Source organism: Eleginops maclovinus, chromosome 14, assembly GCF_036324505.1.
Source record: "Eleginops maclovinus isolate JMC-PN-2008 ecotype Puerto Natales chromosome 14, JC_Emac_rtc_rv5, whole genome shotgun sequence".
In the NCBI taxonomy this organism is placed as follows: Eukaryota; Metazoa; Chordata; class Actinopteri; order Perciformes; family Eleginopidae; genus Eleginops; species Eleginops maclovinus.
In genome coordinates, this window is record NC_086362.1 from 2,905,518 (window position 1) to 2,925,571 (window position 20,054).

General features: G+C 42.4%; 1 protein-coding gene across 1 annotated transcript in view; it reads left to right on the forward strand.

Annotated features, from left to right (window-relative positions):
* shroom4 (shroom family member 4) overlaps nt 1-20,054 on the forward strand; it is a 55,698-nt gene that overhangs the window by 11,814 nt on the left and 23,830 nt on the right. Inside the window, exon 2 of the mRNA XM_063900759.1 lies at nt 9,763-9,914. Within this exon, the coding sequence (XP_063756829.1) occupies nt 9,763-9,914 (152 nt within the window). The remainder of the gene's footprint in view (nt 1-9,762; nt 9,915-20,054) is intronic.

The window sequence follows — 20,054 nt, forward strand, 5'->3', positions numbered from 1 at the left end:
AAGCATTGTGGGTAGCCGGGCTTTGATGTGGCGGCCGCTCGGGAGTCGGTAATGAGGGGTTTGTTTTCTCAGATTAAGGCGGGGTTTAATGGCATTACCCGAGCTTAAGGTGGGGAGACCGGCTTTGGTGTAAAGCAGTCGGCCTTCTGATGTGGATTTCCCAAATGCCACCTGTCAGTCAACGCTGTGGGCGGCTAACGTGTATTTTCTTTGTAATGAAGTGTCTTTTCTTCTGCTGTGCGCTTATACTTAGCATTTAGCAGCATTTTCTCAGCTTTTAAGTGTTGAAAACTGTGTTTACAGGCTCATAAATGTGTGCGTTTAAGCCAAAAACCATTCTTTATGGGCTTTTTCTCAATATGCCTCATCAAGACATAAATTCATCAGCTTTATCTTGACTTTTAAACACATTGTAGACGCTTTTCTAGCTGTTTATACCTTGCAAACACAAATATCTCTAGGTTTTTTGGCATCCTTTCAAGCCAAAGCTAGGTTTTTAATTTAAAATATTTAGACTCGTCCCTGGAGCGCGGCTAATACAAATATACCAGTTGGCGGACCCACCAGAGAGCCGTCGCAGCACTTAAAAATGTGCCGGATAAAAAACAAACATCAGAAGCCGCATAGTCGACTCCAGTGTTTAATAAATCAGGTTTGAGTGGAGAGCGCTTGAATTTGTACCGGAAGTAAGGACAGTTTGGTTCCTTAATTGATGTTTTCTACATGTAAACTTCTAAAAAATGCCACTTAATGGTCTTTTTTTTTAGCAATTCAAGTCCAAAAAGTCCAAATAAAGTCAGTGAAATTAACCATTTAAGATAAAGGACCAAGTTGGATCCATTCAGCACCAGAAATATGAACATCTGTCAATTTCTACTTTCAAAATACAACTTTGGGAGACTCCTTTTCTTACCTAGCAACAGTGTTTAATTGTTTTAGACATTTCAAACAACCTGCAGAAAACACCGGTGAAGTCCTAAAGAGGAGCCATCCTTCATATCGTCTATAATGAAAGAGATTACGTTTCTGTCCAAATGGTTTAAGTGGTGTTGCTTTTGTGTGTGATTTATTACCTATTTTTTTGTGAGATTGCAGGAACAGGAGCTCCACAGATGTGATGTTAGTGTGACACTTCAAAAATAGACACTTCACATGTTTGTCCGCCACTTACAGTATGTGACATGATGGTGATGGAAGGCCTTGTAAGGACGTGTGAAGTCTTCAGTGTGTGTGTGTGTGCGCGTGTGTGATTCCTATAAATGAAGAGGCGTCTGTCAGACATGCAAACAGTTAGAGGGGGTGTAAAAACACGAGGCATTCCTGCTGAGGAAACAGAACACACACTGTTCACCTGAAAGAGAGCGAGAGAGAGAGCGAGAGAGCGAGCGAGAGAGAGAGAAGAGAGAGAGAGATTAGAAACAGTGCGAGAATTATTAGTGTTTTCTCCATATTTGGTCATTCATTTCCTTCCCTCTCCCTTTCCTCCTCTATCCTATTCCACACTCTATCTTCCCTTTCCTTTATCTCCTTTGTCCTTCATTTTTTATCCAGTCATTGTTGCCTCATCTTGTCTCCTTTGTATTCCTTTTCTGTTTTTCCTTTCCTCTTTTGACCTTTTCCCACCATACTTTCCTTCCCTTTCCTTCCATTTCCTTTCCTTCCATTTTCTCTCCTCTTTTTTATCTTACCTCTCATATTTGATCTACTTTCATCTTTTTTAAATCCCTTGCTCTTGAGTCTCTTCTTTCCTTTCCTTTCCTTTCCTTTCCTTTCCTTTCGTTTCCTTTCCTTTCCTTTCCTTTCCTTTCCTTTCCTTTCCTTTCCTTTCATTTCCTTTCCTTTCCTTTCCTTTCCTTTCCTTTCCTTTCCTTTCCTTCCTTTCCTTTCCTTTCCTTTCCTTTCCTTTCCTTCCCTTTCCTTCCATTTCCTTTCCTTTCCTTTCCTTTCCTTTCCTTTCCTTTCCTTTCCTCTCCTTCCCTTTCCTTCCATTTCCTTTCCTTCCATTTTCTCTCCTTCTTTTCCTTTCCTTTCCTCTAGTCTCATCCCTCTATCCATTCCTTTTACCCTTTACCTCATTTACCCTCATCTTGTCTCCTACTTTTACTTCCTTCTGTTTTTCTTTTCCTCTCCTCTCCTTTTAAATCCCTTGCTCTTGAGTGTCTCCCTCCCTTCCCTTCCCTTCCTTTCCTTTCCATTTCTCCCCTCACCATTTCTTTCATCCTCTCTTTATACTCTATCCCTTTCTTTCCTTTCCTTCAAACCTCTTCTCCTTTCCTTTATCGTCCTCTCCTCTCCTCACGCTGATATTCCAGTAGTGTGAGTCAGTATCCTGGGGGCCTCCACTTCTCAGAGGGGCCACAACGCTCTAAACTTCCCCCAGAAATCCCATCTCCATCCCCAGCTTCATTATCCTCCCCCCCCCCCATGACTCCATGGAAAGGCTGTTTCAGGACAACACACCCTAACAGTTGCAACATCAGGGATCAGTGGAGCTAGACGGCCTTAATCACACACACACACACACACACACACACACACACACACACACACACACACACACACACACACACACACACACACACACACACACACACACACACACACACACACACACATAGCTTTTGGTGTGAGCGTGGGAGCTTTTTTCTTTTTCCATCCCTGCAGCTCCCCTCCTCCTGCCCTGATAAAGGAGGCCTTGTGTGAGCGTGGGTGTGAAGAAGGGAGGAAACCTCACTGTGGAGGGCAGAGGTGGACGCAGGGTGTGATCCGGAGAGCTTTTAGAGACTTTATGTGTCTCGTGTGCATCTCCATTTTCTCCTGCAGGGAGAACAGAATCTCTTGAGGTGGAAAGGAGACAAAGGCCGAGCTTCACCTGCAGAGACATGGAGATTAGATCCCTAAAGCTGCTGTTAGTCAGGAGCTTTATAGCATTTGACTTCACATATATGCAGAAAAGAGTGTTGGAATGCACTAGTTACTCACTTTATACTAGCAGAACACAGCTCTAAGGAAAAGTATCTGTTGCACGTAAATATGTTTATGTTTTCTGACCTTTTCTGACAGTTTTACCCTTTTTTCTTGAAATATACGCCACATTTTCACTTATTCAACCCCCTAGAGACACTTTTTTTGTTTAGTTGAACTTATCTAATGTCATAAAATTGTGCAACATCTCCATCACAACTTCTCTAAAGCCTGACGTTATGTAATCAAGTTAACTTTTAGTTAAATTCTAACTTTTTTCTTGGCAAATAATGAACATTTCCCCCCGTTTGACCTCCACAAACCACGGGAAAAATACCCATAAAAGTAACTCTAAAACCTGAGACTACATAATCAGATTAGTTGCTTTTGTCAGAGAGCCCAAAGTGGAAAGTTATTTTGTTTACCATCAATAAATAATCCTCGCTGTTAAGTAACTGGAGCTAGGAGATGGTTTTCTCATGCAGGTTACTGGTTTTTACAGGGATCGTTTCTGTTTAAAACGTCGACTTTGACTGTCTTTTTATTCCCTTTATGAAGCTTTAATGACGCCTTTTGCCTTTGGACGATGTTTTCTGCAGAGTCGGTCAAACCCAGAGTGAGTCAGACTCTTGACTGTAAGCAGCTCTGCACCCAAAGTGGAAACGAAGGTGAATTCAGCGTCTCTGAAAACAGGAAATGTGGGAGAAACTGAGCTCTACCTCGGCCTCCTGAGCCATGTTTCCATGTCGCTGACCGCTCTTTCCAAACCCCTACGTCAGCTCAGACTTTATGTTTGGGAGCTGAACGGTGGCAGCGCAGACAAAAGCAGGAGCGTGAAGCTGGTGTCCAGCAGAGGGGGGGGGGGCTCGTGGTCTTTGTCTTTGGGGGCCAGCGGGGCTCCTGCAGGCTTTCGGAGCATGTGCTGACCTGTCATGTTGACGGCTCTATTAGGGGCGCTGATTTGGCTCCTGTTGAATGTTTCCTTTTGTTGTGATGTCCTTATGGTGCACGGCTCTAAAAACTACATTACCCATGAGCCTCAGGTTCTATGGAAGAAAGACCTCCAAATCACACTGGCAAAGTTGCGTGATTAATCCAGAATAACGTGCAATTTTTTGCCTTAACTTAAAATACGGGTGTAATTCATTTAAGTAATGCATTAAAAATGTGATGATTGGAAGTTTTTTACCCAGAATGCACCTCGGAGTCATAGACAATGCCTCACATGTATAGTTCTCACCAAAAAAGCTTCTCCTACTTTTAAGTTTATATATCTGAATTTGCTAAGTAGTCAACGATTATCTGCTTAAAGAACAGGTCTTTATCCTACACACACACACACACACACACACACACACACACACACACACACACACGTTGAAAGACACGTTCAAACTCAGTGATGTGTGTCGAAAAAGTAATCCAGTAGAAATCTCCTTTGAGAGTTTTTGTGCCACTGAAGAAGAACTCTGTATGAGAAAGCAAAGATGGCATGGCTTCCGTGTGTGTGTGTGTGTGTGTGTGTGTGTGTGTGTGTGTGTGTGAGTGTGTGAGTCAATTACCATCTCTGTGCTTCTCATTCAAACTCATGACACATATATTCCCATCTCTACATGTGAATAGTTCTCTGAGGCCCGCAGGAATCCTCTCGTACTCCCTGGATGTCTTCAAGTAAACAAATGAGAAACTGTTTCCTTTTACTTTATTTCTACCAGCAGTCATGCGTGTGTGTGTGTGTGTGTGTGTGTGTGTGTGTGTGTGTGTGTGTGTGTGTTTTACAAAATGCACGTGTTGATTTTTAAATTGGTTCATATCTTCACTGTCAAAGAAATGACACAACTTTTCCCAAACTGCTCTCTCTGCCAGTGTGTGTGTGTGTGTGTGTGTGTGTGTGTGTGTGTGTGTGTGTGTGTGTGTGTGTGTGTGTGTGTGTGTGTGTGTGTTTCATCGTGTCCTATGCTTAGTGGCCTAACTGTGTACACACTGTTCTGACTTCCAGACTTTTTTGATGCGGTGTTATACAGGGAACTACTAATCTTCTCTTTCTCAACCTTTCAGTAATGTGAGGGTTTACTTGCACATGTTAAGGCACCAGGGCCCCACCTACTACACACACACACACACACACATACACACACACACACACACACACACACACTGGAAATAAACCTGGTTACCTCCTGCTGTTTAATATTAAAGTGCAGATGTTTGCTGTGTTAATCACTCCTGACAGAACTTTATAAAAACACACCACACACACACACACACACACACACACACACACACTGCAGCAATCGTTTTCTCCAGACCAGAGTTGATCCTTTCCGATTTTGATAAAGAATCTGTTGTTCCACAGAGTTTGCTGTGTGTGTGTGTGTGTGTGTGTGTGTGTGTGTGTGTGTGTGTGTGTGTGTGTGTGTGTGTGTGTGTGTGTGTGTGTGTGTGTGTGTGTGTGTGTGTGTGTGTGTGTGTGTGTGTGTGTGTGTGTGTGTGTGTGTGTCAGGTGATAGCCTAGTGATGACAACCTGTGACCAGCATGGGGATTCCCGTGTTTTTTTTCCAGTTCACAATGACTGGCGCCCTGCAACTGCACACACACGCACACGCACACGCACACACACAAGCACACACACACACACACACACACACACACAAATGAAGTCACCCCTCAAATCTAAAAATAAAAGGGTGAAAGGGTGTGTCTGACCAGTGTGTTTGTGTGTGTGTGTTTGTGTGTTTCAGTACATAAAGAAAGCATTCTTCTGTGTCTCCCCGGTGCCAGGGGTGACCTCACCCTGTCTGGACATCCCACACACACACACACACACACACACACACACACACACACACACACACACACACACACACACACACACACACACACTGCTCAGGCATGTAGGTCAGACTGCAGTGAAACTGACTCAGAAGCAGCTGTTATTACAGTAAAAGAATCACATGTGAGCGGTGTGTGTTAAATGATCCATCACCACTGATAGACACACACACACACACACACACACACGCCTATAATAAACTCTTATCCCACACTCTAATTAAGCCTTGCATACCTGCTCACTGGGGTAGATTTTATAAAACCCTCTTCCACCCTTCCTGCCTCCTCATTCTTTCCTTCTGCTTTTCCTCACCTACCTATCTCACCTCCCTTCCTTCATGTCCATCCTCCCTTCATCCTCACCTCCTTTTCCTCTCTCTTAATCATCTTCCCATCCTCCCTTCCCCTACAGATGTTAGCTTAGGCTGATAGTTTTAGCAGAGCACCGCAGTAATGAGAGGTCATTTTATTGCTGGGTTCTTTTTTAACCGTGTGTGTGTGTGTGTGTGTGTGTGTGTGTGAACAAAGCTCCAAATTATTGCCTTTTTTTTCATTATGAAAAACTAATTAGAAACATATTAACAGAAACACTGTCTCAAATGCATTTAACTCCAGGAGTAAGATGCTAACGTTAGCCTATAAAGGAACTACAGCACGGTCACATGACTTCACCTCACCACCGCTAAGCTAAAGGATGCTAATGTTAGCCTATAAAGGAACTACAGCACGGTCACATGACTTCACGACACCACCGCTTAGCTAAAGGAGGTTAATGTTGGGCTATAAAGGAACTACAGCACGGTCACATGACTTCACCTCACCACCGCTAAGCTAAAGGATGCTAACGTTAGCCTATAAAGGAACTACAGCACGGTCACATGACTTCACCTCACCACCGCTAAGCTAAAGGATGCTAACGTTAGCCTATAAAGGAACTACTGCAAGGTCACAAGACTTCACCTCACCACCGCTAAGCTAAAGGAGGCTAATGTTGGGCTATAAAGGAACTACAGCACGGTCACAGGGTGTGCTAAAATGCTGACTAATTTCAGGGTTTCCGGATCTAATCCCTGCTCTTCTTTATTGTGTAATATTTATAAAGCCTTTCAGATATGGGTTGTAATCCCCTTTCATAAGCCTGTATCATCGTAGATCAAAGTTTAAAGAAAGGGGATGAATAGAGTGTTCTTAATCGGGACAACAAAGCCCAATATCTTGAAGCTTGACTGGGCCAAATGATCATCCAGATCTTAGCTGCTAAGACATCAAAACCTAAAGACGTGATAAAGTTCAAATGCGGTCGCCTGGGGTTTTACAGCAGGATCAAATACATAGAATATTAACCTTTTTGAAGTCTAAGCCCAAGAGAAGCTGGAAAGAAGCACAAGTTAATAAATGAAAGATCTGGATTTGTGTTGAAGAAGTTAAACCGGAGCGTGAAATCAGACCTGTGTTTCCATGACATGCATTCCTTTGATTTCTGCAGCGAGACGATGAATGAAGGAACGCCTGCACTCAATTTCACACGGTATAATCAGGAATTTGTTCCCTTTTTATACGCCTCTGTAGCACCTTTAAACGTAATTTATACCGGGTTAGTGGTGGAGTTCACCTGGCGCATGTATCTAAAGGGGACGATAAAAGATCTAACCTGCCTAGCAACTCGTGAAATAGGATCTGCTGCTATTGCTTAAGTGGAAAATGTGGAAAATCAGTCATGATCCATGATATAAACCTGCACCAAAGGGTCAATTTAATAAAAAAATGTCTATCCCTTCTAATTAAATACCTACTAAATAACACTTAATTGATATAAAGAGATTTTTAGCATGTTGAGTAACCACGTTTTAGGTTAGACATGCATGAATAAAGTTTCTAAAATGAAATAAAATCGTCGAAGATATTGAAATCAAGCTGTGATTGCATGAAATGGTGTTCCTGCTTTCATTTTACTTTAATTCCTGCTGAAAAAAAGCATTTAGGGTATGTTTTTAAGCTTTAAACTCATTAATTTGAATTTACTGTTTTTTTTTTTTTATTGGCATCTAGTGTCAGATTGGTTTGCAAAAATAAATCCAGCAAAATTGAACAAAATATGAAGTAAAAAGTGCATTAATATGAATATTTTGAGTTATATGACTCGGTATTGCTTAATATTTTCCCCACTGGTTCTGGTAAAAGTACATTTATTGCTATCAAAACATTAAGCTCTTGTAAAGCACCAACCGTTCTATTTTATGAGATTTTCTTATCACTTTTTTTCGTTTTTTTTGGCTTTGTTTTCTCCTGGCGTTGGTCCTGTCCGTTAGTCGGTCGGTCACCCCCATCGTGTTCCCGTGCTCCTCTCTCTCTTTCACGTGTTGATGTGATTTATGTCCGAAGGCAGACCTCGCACCACACTCATTAATGTCTCACCCCTCAGAACGCTGTGAAACATCCCAGCCATGCTTTTACAGCACAGTGCTTCACCAGTGTGTGTGTGTGTGTGACCCGCGGTCTGGCACAGAGTCCATTACACAGGAATGCGATGGCTTTCTGTGGGATGTTTGGTACTGGCTGTTTTTGGAGATGCTCGTTAGGGCGCTGTTGCCACGGGGACGGAGACAGTCGAATAAAAAATGTCCCCAAAAATGGGTTTTAAAGGAGTCGGCTTGGCAGAAGCTTTTTATAAAACTGAATGTGCTTCTGTTTGACTTCCATCTTTGCTGTCTTTATGCTCTTTGTGGCTCAGGGGGTCAGGGGTTCAATCCCTCGCGCTACAGCCAACATGTCTTTGGGCAAGAGCTGCACAATTTGGAAAAAGTGACCAATTGAGATGATTTTCACTGAGGGATTGATCATTTTTGCATTACAATCATTAAAAGATATATAAATTGAGTTAGTTGGTTGTTTCAAAGAGAATCTGCACCCAACAATATGTGTATAAAGTCTGTAGAGTAGGGTTTGTACAGTCATTCTTTAAAAATGTTTTTTTTAACACATTAAGCATTAAAAATGGGTTGATTTGAATTTTTTATCAGAACCAGAACACCTTTATTCGTTCCACAGGGGGACATTTTCATTTGTTACAGCAAAAAGAGCCAAAGACAGCTTAATATTGCACCCACAATACAAAAATATATACAAAAATTACACAATTTTACAAAATACTTGTCTATTTTAAGAAGAAAAACAACCTTTATTTTATCCCGAGTGGAAATTCAGTCGTTCACTCCACTGTAACACACAGTACAGTACACACACTAATGCACAGGACGTATACACAGTAGGTCTGAACACATGGAAAAACACATGCATCTTTTGTTGAATTGAATCGGAGGATGAAACCCTCTTTATTAGTCACATGCATGCACACAGCAGAGCACACACAGTGAAATTGGTCCTCTGCATTTAACCCATCCTAGTACTAAGAGCAGTGGGCAGCTATCGTGCAGCGCCCGGGGAGCAATGGGGAGGGGGGATTGGAGGTGTCCGGTGGAGGTGTCAAGGGCACCACAGCAGTCCACTTTCCATATTTTTTCAAGTCTGTTCGGGGACTTGAACCGGCAACCCTACGATTCCCAGTCCAAGCCCCTACTGACTGAGCCACTGCTGGGCAGGTCTCTGTATTTGACCCATCCTTGTGTTAGGAGCAGTGGGCTGCCATTATGTACGGCGCCCGGGGAGCAGTGTAGGGAACGGTGCCTTGCTCAGGGACACCATGGTAACAACTTGGTCTTTCGGGGACTTGAACCGGTGACCTTCCAGTTCCCAGGCCAAGCCCCTATGGACTTTGCCACCCTAGGGGTTTGATGCCTTGCTAAAGAGCATCTTGATTGGGACTGGATCTGGGGACTCTCCAGTTCCCAAGCCAAGCCGATTTTGATTAATTGTGCAACCCTAGGCAAGATACCTGTCATGTCTAAGGTATTAATAATCATCCCTTTGGAAAAATGTATCATCTAAATGTCTAATCCTCTGTGCAGATCGAGGATGGAGGGAAAGCGGCGCTGTGCCAGAAGCTGAAGTTGGGCGACGAGCTGATCAACATCAACGGCTCGGCGCTCTACGGCAGCAGACAGGAAGCCTTGATCCTCATCAAAGGGTCGTACCGGATCCTGAAGCTGGGAGTCAGGAGGTAAACACTCACCTCCACACGCACATGAGATACCTGCACACACACCGGGTTCCTCCTCACAACTTCAAAGTGGATATCTGACGGATATGTCGCTTAAGTGCATGTCCTCTTCTCACCGATACTTAAACAGTCTTGGCGTTGATTCAGGAAGGAAGGTGAGTTAGGACAGAGGAGGCGACTTTTCCGTGTCCTGAGGAATCTGCTCATACAAACACGGATCCAGGCAGGGTTGCACAGGAAGTGACCTTTCACCTTCAGGGTGTCAGAAGGGAAGCAGATAAAGTCTGATGTGCAGGGAGGAGGGGATGTCTGGGATCGTGTTTGTGCTTTGTAATCATCACGAGACACACTTTACCTGATAGGAGTCAACAAGGAGATCAATTATACACGTCCTAAAATACTTGGTAAGGTTAGAAAATCCTCAGACAGGATTCGTACTACAATAACATTAAGGTAATGACATTTTGAAGCCTGAAAATGACTTAATTTAGAACTGCTTCTACTCCCCTTTTCCACCTTGTGCTGTTGCCACCTAGTGGATGAAGGTGGAACTGCAGCTCATGTTCACAGGGGTTTCAGAAGTTTTATGTCTTGTTTAAGTCTGCAGTGTTGGAAAACAATGTCTTTTGTTATTTTTTCAGCTTCTCTGATGTTGATACTTCCCGTAATTCTTAACTGGACTCAGATTTGAAGTTGGTCTGTGGCTCTTACTGTTGAGTGGAGAAGTGTTTTAGTTACAGACAGCTGTTTGGCAGCATCACGTCTCCTTCAGATTCAGCCGTCAGAGCGGTTCCTGCTCCTGTTTATGCGGCAGGCAAACCCTGTCTAATGCTGTTAGACACACACACACACACACACACACACACACACACACACACACACACACACACACACACACACCCACACCAACTCAGACGTAGATGGACACACATAGATTGCTAAAGGAATGCATCAGGTCAAGAACATGCCACCCAGTTTAATCCACTGTGTGTGTGTGTGTGTGTGTGTGTGTGTGTGTGTGTGTGTGTGTTGTGTGTGTGTGTGTGTGTGTTTGTGTCAGTGTCTGGTTTGTGCTGCATGTCTGGCTCTCAGGGGTTTTCCCACTTCTGTGTGTGTGTGTGTGTGTGTGTGTGTGTGTGTGCATTATCCATGTGTTCTCCACATCTTAAAGTAGTTTTTCCTCCCAAATCATGACAAAATGATTATGTTTTTATCCATAAACAGATTATTTTGTCTGAATAATTGTTTTATATTTGCTTTAAAAAACAGACTTAAGCAATTCTTGGATTCTAAGAGACTGAAAACTTCATGTTTTTATGTTTTTATTTAGGAGGTAATACAAGACCCTGAGACTAAAATGAAAACATGATTCAACACGGAAATTCGCTTTTAAAACCCTTGTAAAATATGACATCCATCATTATAATTACCTTTAATCGTTGTGTGTTCGTGTGACTGATCCGTGTGTATGAATGTATGAGTGTGTGTGTGTGTGTGTAGAGCTGGTGCTCTTATGTTGGCAGGACCAGTCTAACCACTGCCAACCCGCACATGAATTAAACTCCCTTTGATTGACAGGTTACTGACACTAATCGCAAATCACAGCTGCAGTTTTTGGGGGCGGGACAATGCTGTAGTTTGACCTCTGCCAATCACGTCGCAGCTTCTGCCAGCTTAGCATCATTACTGCAGGAACATGGAAACACACACACGCTGGTCGCTGAGGGACGATGAAACGCTCACTCTTGGCTCCTCTGTGTAGTTTTAAGAGTGGAAAAGGGCCCTCAGTCAGAAGCCAACGCTTGTTACCACCTCCTTAATAACACAAGGGCACTGTTGGTGCAGTGAGGGCATGTGAATGCATGTTTCTTCTTCTGACGTTCTGGGTTCGTTTTATTAATAGAACAACAAAAAAAACCCAACCCTGGTGTGTTTGACGGAGGCTGAAATCACCTAATTGGTTTAAACGGCGGCAAACAAAACCGAATGAGAACCTTTATTAGAAACAGCTTCACCACAAAAAGTAGTGCCTTTTTTTACGTCATTTATCCATAAAACAACGTCTCAGCAGCCAAACACGCCACTTAGACTCAAGTTTTCTTATTTCTTTGACACAGTTCTGCCCAATCCTTATGAAACCCACATTAATATCCATGCACTTCCAGTCCTAACTACAGAAAGCAGGAGTAAGTATTTTGACATGATTTGCAGCAACAGGAAATGAAGCTATTAGCCGTCACAGTTTAGACATTTGTCCCACCTGCAGGCAATGCACTTTCCTAACTTCTATGTGGGTGTGTGTGTGTGTGTGTGTGTGTGTGTGTGTGTGTGTGGATGTTTGGTATGATTCTTGTCTTAAATAAGTGGATTTTGGACCACTTTAGTGCAAAAACAAACCGTAAACACAAGAGTGAAAGAGGTGTAGCGTTTGTGAGGAAATTACAAACACATTTCATCATGCTTAAAAAAGGACATTTCAGAAAAAATCCACTTGTTAAAACAGCAATTTTTGTTGTCACTTTGCTTCAGTTAAACAAGTTTAAAACTGCCTTTGAATGGCCCCGCCGTCAGCCCATTATATTGCATATTATTGGATGTTGGCATCACCGAAACTAGGCTCTCCCGCTCTTTCTTCGGTGCCCTCGTTCCTCCCCACCTGGTCTCCAAAAGACGCCCGCCTGCCAACCAGATGTCTGCGTTTCTGCCGAGCTGGAGGCTCTCCACCTTTCATATGTTGTTATATGTGCGCGCACACGAGTTCACGTCGTTTAGTAAGTTTGAGAAGCGCCCGTGTGTGTTATTCTAAGCTCAATTAAAACTCACTTAACCTGAACTCAGACGGAGACTCGGCTGCATGTGCTTGTCTTGGAAACGTGGGGAAGTGAGTCACTTGGGTTCCCCGTGTACAGTAATGAATAAATACAGGGAGTCAAGGAAAATGTTCACGGTGGATTTAATTATATATGATGTAAGGAAGGAAACGTGGAGTTGGCGAGGAGCAGCGGTTGGAAAATGGGGCTTTTGTGCGACTTCTCTGCTTTGATACGGAGAATTTTAAGGACTTTATAAACGGGGGTTTTGTGTTTGACGGGTTTCCATTACGGTAACAAGGAGATGAATTGCAAAGCGTTTGATTCTGACGTGTCTTTTCTTTAATTCCTGTCCCAACATTTTCACGCTCTGGACGTGTATGAGTGTTCCCAGCATCCTTCGCTTCATTGTTCATTCTTTATATGAAATATATTGGAGTATCTGTGTTGTGTTCTGCTAAAAAAAGAGCAGAATTGAAGGTTAAATTTGGCAAACCGCAGGAATTTACTGCCCTACTTATAACGTAGGTGGAGGGTTAGGATAACAGTGTGTACGGAGTGATGCTTTATGGGTATTTTAACAAGCCTGCTGACCCTCCTAAAGGGAAATTAAGACACCCACTGTCATCAAACATGCACTTGCATACTTTTATTACAAGTACAGAAGTGTGACCTTGGGGAAATACTGTACCTTTTAGTTATTAGATACTGTATTGATTTGTTTAATATGTATTTTCTAGCTGTAAATGTATTATTATTTAGTGTAAATGTTTAAGTTAATTAAAGTAATTCTTTATGCTTTTATTTTGAAGGCGGGGTTTGAGAACTGCAGTATAGATATAAGCTAAATAATTGTCAAAAAATTACGTTATGGAGCAAATAGAAGTGGTTAAAGGGATGGAAAACAACACAAATACATGTATATTTGATGGAATTTAGACAATTAAACTCCCATATAACTAAAAGTGGATGTCATTATGCTATAAAACGAGTAACCGAATACTGAATTGTGCAGTAGAGCAGTGAACGTGGCATTTATGACAAATCACGTCCCCTTACTGTACGTACCGTTCCGTGTCTACTCTTTATTGCTGAGGCACCCATTTGTTTTGCTGAACCTCCAAGAAGTGTGTGACCTCTCAGCGAAACAGCGCAGGTATTTTCGTCCCAGAACATCTTTTACAGGATTGTTTTTAAGTGATGATTTTTCCAATATATTTCTGGAAAGGGAAAGAATGTTTGGGGATGTTTTTGTTGGCTTGACCTGGAAATGTTCCTTCTATACTACTTCCTGTTTTCCCCGACCTTTTGTTAGATCCTATGTGTGTGTGTGTGTGTGTGTGTGTGTGTGTGTGTGTGTGTGTGTGTGTGTGTGTGTGTGTGTGTGTGTGTGTGTGTGTGTGTGTGTGTGTGTGTGTGTGTGTGTGTGTGTGTGTGTGTGTGGCCAGGGAAGAGGCAGGAGGACATTCCGCAGCTTGAGGATCATTTCCTGTTTCCCCCCCCCCATTGTACTTCCTGTCCAGCTTGGATTTGAATGCGTTGGTGAAAAGACGCGGTTTGTGAATGCGATGTATTGTTTTAAGACTTGGTTTTTTGCACAGATTAACCAAACAAGATACGTCGGGTTAATCCGTGAGCTTCAGAGTCGCTCGTTGGTGGATTTGATCTCCTTTAGAAAAAGCCAGGCTAGTTTTCCCCTCTGTTTCCAGTCTGTATGCTAAGCTAAGCTAACTGGCTGCTAGCTCCAGCATCATGTTTACCCAACAGACTCAAGAGTTTCAATATTTTTCATCATCCAGATGTCTGCTTTTTTTCTCTGACCCTCATTTAGGATTTCAGCTTTTTTAGTCTTGAGCATTTGTACCTCTATAAAAAGTCAACTAACAAGTGAAAAGGAGGCACTTATCTGCAGCCGTCTGAGATGATTTAGCATTTTTCAATACCTTACACAAGGTCACCAAACCTAGACAACGACTTCCTTAACATGAGAATGGATTTAGGAACAAGACACCATTGGGAAAGGGCCAAAAGTCGAGTCAGGTCGGGTCAATCTGTCACGAAAACTAATATAATTCATTAGAAATGTCTCGTTTTGTCTGTCTGGTTGTCCCAGTCTTGTGTTCTTGCGTCTTAAGTGTTTACAGTACATTTGCAATGCACAATGCTAAGAAAACAACACAATGGGAATGGATCTATGTCTTAAAATTGCCACTTCCCTTTGTTTTCTGCCTCTAAATGTATGCAAAACCTGAGAAAACTCATCGCTTGTCAAACAAATCCTTTAGTGCAGCTTTGTTTAAAGTCACTTCCTACAAACCATAGCAATCTCACTTTGTAAGTAAGTGTCTCAAATTCAGGAGCAAATCCAAACAAGAATCCGTCAGATTACAGAGCAGCAGGGATCCACAGACTGGAGGTACGTGGCAGCGGTGAACAGAAGGAACTTAAAATGGTAATGACAAGAGAGGCTGATATCACGTTGGATGTTTTGTCCGGGTTAACGGGACCTTTCATCTGAGCTCGCTCTTTTATCTCCGTTACTCACTGACTAAACATTTGTCCTGCCAAGAGCTGGACGGGGAGGAGGAGATGAAAGAATGGAAACAGGGAATGTGGGTTAGAAAGGGAAAGATTTAGGTAGAAAAACCCCTTCTGATGTTTTGCGACGGGTCAGACAAACAGCAGGAAACAGTAACAGGGGGTACATCGGGACAGAAACCCTGCTCTGCCGAACCTCTCGTTGGTTTATCGCTTATTTATTGAGACGATGAGATGAAATAAGTCATGCATTTGCTGGATAAAATGTCCAGTGCCTCGTCAATCAATTAAGCAATCAAAGTTGATTTAGGGAGCGGAATATCACACATTTGACATTTGACTCAGGGGGCTTTACAGTTTATACAGAATACCACAGCCTGTCCTTTCACCCTCACATCGAAGAAGCCCCACAGTTAACGGGGGGATAATGGAAGAAAATGCAGAGAGCAACAGAGGAGGGATGACGTGCAATAGATGTGAAATTAAAATATAGTAGATTAAAACATAGGTCGTCCAACTGCTGGAAAATGCACGTGTCTATAAATAAGAACACGATGAATCCAGGTGGATGTTTAAGTTGTTTATCACAAAATCCTCTCCAAAACTATTGAAAGCTGGCACCAAATTCAGGGTAGATAATGTGTATATTTATTAAAGACATCATTCCCGGTTTTAGATGTCATATTTCCTGTAAGGCTGCTTGTTTTTAAAGAAAACTACAATGCAGTGTAGTTGGGTATTCCCATTTTATGTGCTTCAATTACAAGTACAGCAGTGTGACCTTGGGGAAATACTGTCCTTTGTAGTTATTGGATACAGTTTGAGCTACATATCGATTTGTTATGAATGGTTGATATATATGTTCTTGCTATAAATGTGTTATTATTTAGTGTAATTATTTCAGTTAATTAAAGTCATTCTTCATGCTTTTATTTTGAAGGCGGGTTTTTGGAACTCGTAGATTTTTTTGGAACATAGGATAAGCTACAGGAAAGGCACCAGTGAAACCATTGATCTGCATGTGTGTGTGTGTGTTATTGACAGACTCGACGTTCTTGCCTGGACTATTTACCTGCGTTAGGGTTCGCTTTCCGGTGCCCCAGCGTCAGTTTTAGTTAAGTGAAGTTTTGCAATTTGATTTATTTGTTTAGCCGTTACAGATACTTTCATTTTTACATTCAAATCCAAAAACAACAACCAAAAGGAGCTGCGAATGAAAACAAACTGCTTCAAAATAAGCCAAAATGTTCCTTTTTGGTCGATATTTGTCTTGGGTATTCCTCAAAGTAAACCATCGTTCTAAATATTGTTCTGTTGTGATATGGAGTCGGTTTTAGTTTTTCAAACAGAGCCCTGGTCTCATATCTGTTCCCCGCATGTCTGCTTGTTTGTCACATTTTAATAAGCAGCCCAAACTAAGCTGCAAAATATTTAGATTCTGGTAGATTCTGTGGCTCCGCTCTGTTTCAGTCGTCCGTGTTGTTGCTCCGCTGTTTGTTTGTTTGCTTGTTTGTTTGTTTGTTCTTCATTTGAATCATTTGTTTTGATCTTTTTCCTGAAAGAGTTCATCCTCCATCCCCGTGAATATGCCGAGTCGCTCGTCTAGTTCTGCTTTTCTTACTTGTTTCAGACACAACACACACACACACACACACACACACACACACACACACACACACACACACACACACACACACACACACACAGATGCATCCATATGATTGTTTGGGATCCTAACCGCAGACAGATTGATTGGCAAAGTACACACACACCACACACACACACACACACACACACACATCCCGTTGTTTGATTTCTTTGTACCACAGTGTCCCTGGAGACCCTGGCAGGACTGAGGTCTGCGGTGCCAAGAACCATGAAACACAATGCCCCCCCCATCACTCCTTCCCGAACTAAACAATAGACATTCCTTGCATTCCTCAATAGCTCTTCCACACACACACACACACACACACATATATTGTTATATATAAAGCATTCTGGGTTTGATTAGGGTCAGGCGTCTGAAAATGATTTTGGTTGTGACGCTGGTTGGGGTGAAATATCGGCATTGTGGATAGAAAAAGGAAATTGTGTGTGTGTGTGTGTGTGTGTGTGTGTGTGTGTGTGTGTGTGTGTGTGTGTGTGTGTGTGTGTGTGTGTGTGTGTGTGTGTGTGTGTGTGTGTGTGTGTGTTTTAGCAGGATGAGCAGAAATAGTGGTTCAAAAGAAAAGCTTGTCAGAAAATGTTCATCTTTCTTTGTCTTTTGTCAAAATGAACCATAAAAATCTTACCTTGTCTGTGGCATTACTGATGGCCATTGTGTGTGTGTATTTTGCCAATCAAGCTGTCTGCGGTTAGGATACCAAACAATGTGTGTGTGTGTGTGTGTGTGTCTGTGTCTTTGTCTGTGAGTCAGCTTTTCTGTCCTCTCTGCGTGTGGTCTGCTACAGTTTATCTGTCTCCTCTGGCCTGGATTTTATTAACTGGACCATTAAACTGCGACTCTGTGATACATGAAACTACACACACACACACACACACACACACACACACACACACACACACACACACACACACCCACCCTGAGTGGTGTTCTCAGTCAGATCTGAATTCCTGGAGGCCAGCTTGGACACACACATGCTAAAAAGATGTTTCTGTGTTAATGGAACCGGGACGTTAAGAGAGGAGATTCCATTTAACCCTTTGGTCTCACTCCTTATTCGATTATTGAGTCAAAAAATTGTCTCCAGACCCCACATGCTTGTATATTGCCTCAAATAGAGTCAGAATAGTTTCACATTTGCACCGGAATGCGAGGTAAACGCTTCCTCTTTGAGCAGCGGGGTCAGTAGGTGATGCGGAGGAACTGGTTACAGCTGAATCCATTTATTTTGAATCAGCTGACACTTTAAATGACTTCTCTCAAGCTCTTTTATTCCATTCTTTCAAAACTTCTTGCAGTTTCAGTTCTTTTATTATAATTCTTTTATGGCTGCAGATATTGTACAAATTACTGCCATTGAAAAACATTCCTTAAAGACGGCAGTAATCAGTTAATGAACAGATTTATTCAAGCTGTCTTTTCCACTTACGACTGATGGGACATTATCTATCTTTCCTCCAAGTTTTTGGGAACATTGCTTTAAAAAAAACACTTTTTCTTGATTGTCTTGCATGAAATACGAAGAAGATCACTGATTAGACACACACACACACACACACACACACACACACACACACACACACACACACAGCAGTAACAAACAGCGCATTGTGCTGCAGATGCTGAAGTGGACTTCACCCTTCCTGCCATCGACGGCTGGTCTGAGCCGAGTCTCACTGTACTGATTACCTGGTATGTCAAAAAGTGTGTGTGTGTGTGTGTGTGTGTGTGTGTGTGAGAGAGTCTACAGGTGTGTGTGTATGCATGAAAGCATGTCTACAAGTGTGTGTGTGTGTGTGTGTGTGGGTCATACAGAAATCCATAATCAATGTGATGAAGGCCTTTTAGGAAGGCAAACAAACGGGTCTGATTGAGTGCATGCATACACACACACACACACACACACACACACACACACACACACACGTATAAAGCAAACAAATTGGGGCTGATTGCAGGCAAAGACAAATGGACCGCGGGGGGGGGGGGGGTGGTGAGGTTGTTTGGGCTTTCTAGAATGGTTAACCCTTCACCTATCTGAAGGAAACAGAGGGAATGTAAGGAATTTGCTCACATACATGTATATAACTCTCTCTCTCTCACACACACACACACACACACACACACACACACACACACACACACACACACAGATCCCGGTGGAGTCTGCAGGAGATACAAGTCTCCAGGAAATCCTTTGAAGCCCGCTGAGGGTCTCTGAGGGTTATTAAGTGTGTGCTGTTGTGAGGTTTGTTAAACTTCAACCAAGTTGATGTGGGACACTCACACCTCTCTCCCTGCTCTGCGGGGTTCAGGTCCGTGAGTCGCTACACTCCAACCCTAAATGCTAAGCTGCGTAAATGTGTGTTTACCTTTCATGTTTTAGCTTGAAAGGTTTCATTGAGGTGAAGCAGCTACAGTTGGATCTTCACTCTGAGTTTATCATTAGGCTTTAAGTGCTCATTTATGAATGCATGGATAACAAGGCGAAAGCAAAACTACTGCATGGATATTTGGTAAGAATGGGACATTTCTTCCTAAAACTTCCTTAGAGGTTTGCAGGAGATTTCTCAAATTCATTTTTAAGTAATCAGTTGACAATAGCGGACACTTTCAGTCTTGTTACCGGCCAAAAAAGCGATTTGCTGCTCCTCCCAATTTTACATAATTGGGAATTTGTCACCTTTTTCACATGTTATGGAGTAAATGATTAAGGGGAAAAAAGTAAACAACAACAACAATAATTCATTTTATTTATAGAGCGCTTTTCTGGAAACTCAAAGACACTTACAGGGTAAACAATCATACAAACAACACATTTTAAAATACACAAAACTCAGTTCTGAAAAGAAGTCACGTGAGGTCCAGAGGGAGGGGGTCTGAGGAGGTTTTTGTGTGGCGATGGAGCAGGTCTGTGAGGTAGGAGGGCGCCTGGTGATGGAGGGCTTTGTAGGTGAGGAGAAGGATCTTGAAATGGATGTGGGAGGGGGAGGGGGGGTGTGTGATACGGGTTTTTAAGATGCACAAAAGAAGAGCAACGTTTTTTCAACTTGTTTTTTATTGATTTTTTTCAAAGCTGCATTTAATTTCGTGACAGATTTCCTGTTTAAAAAGTGACATCTGTTA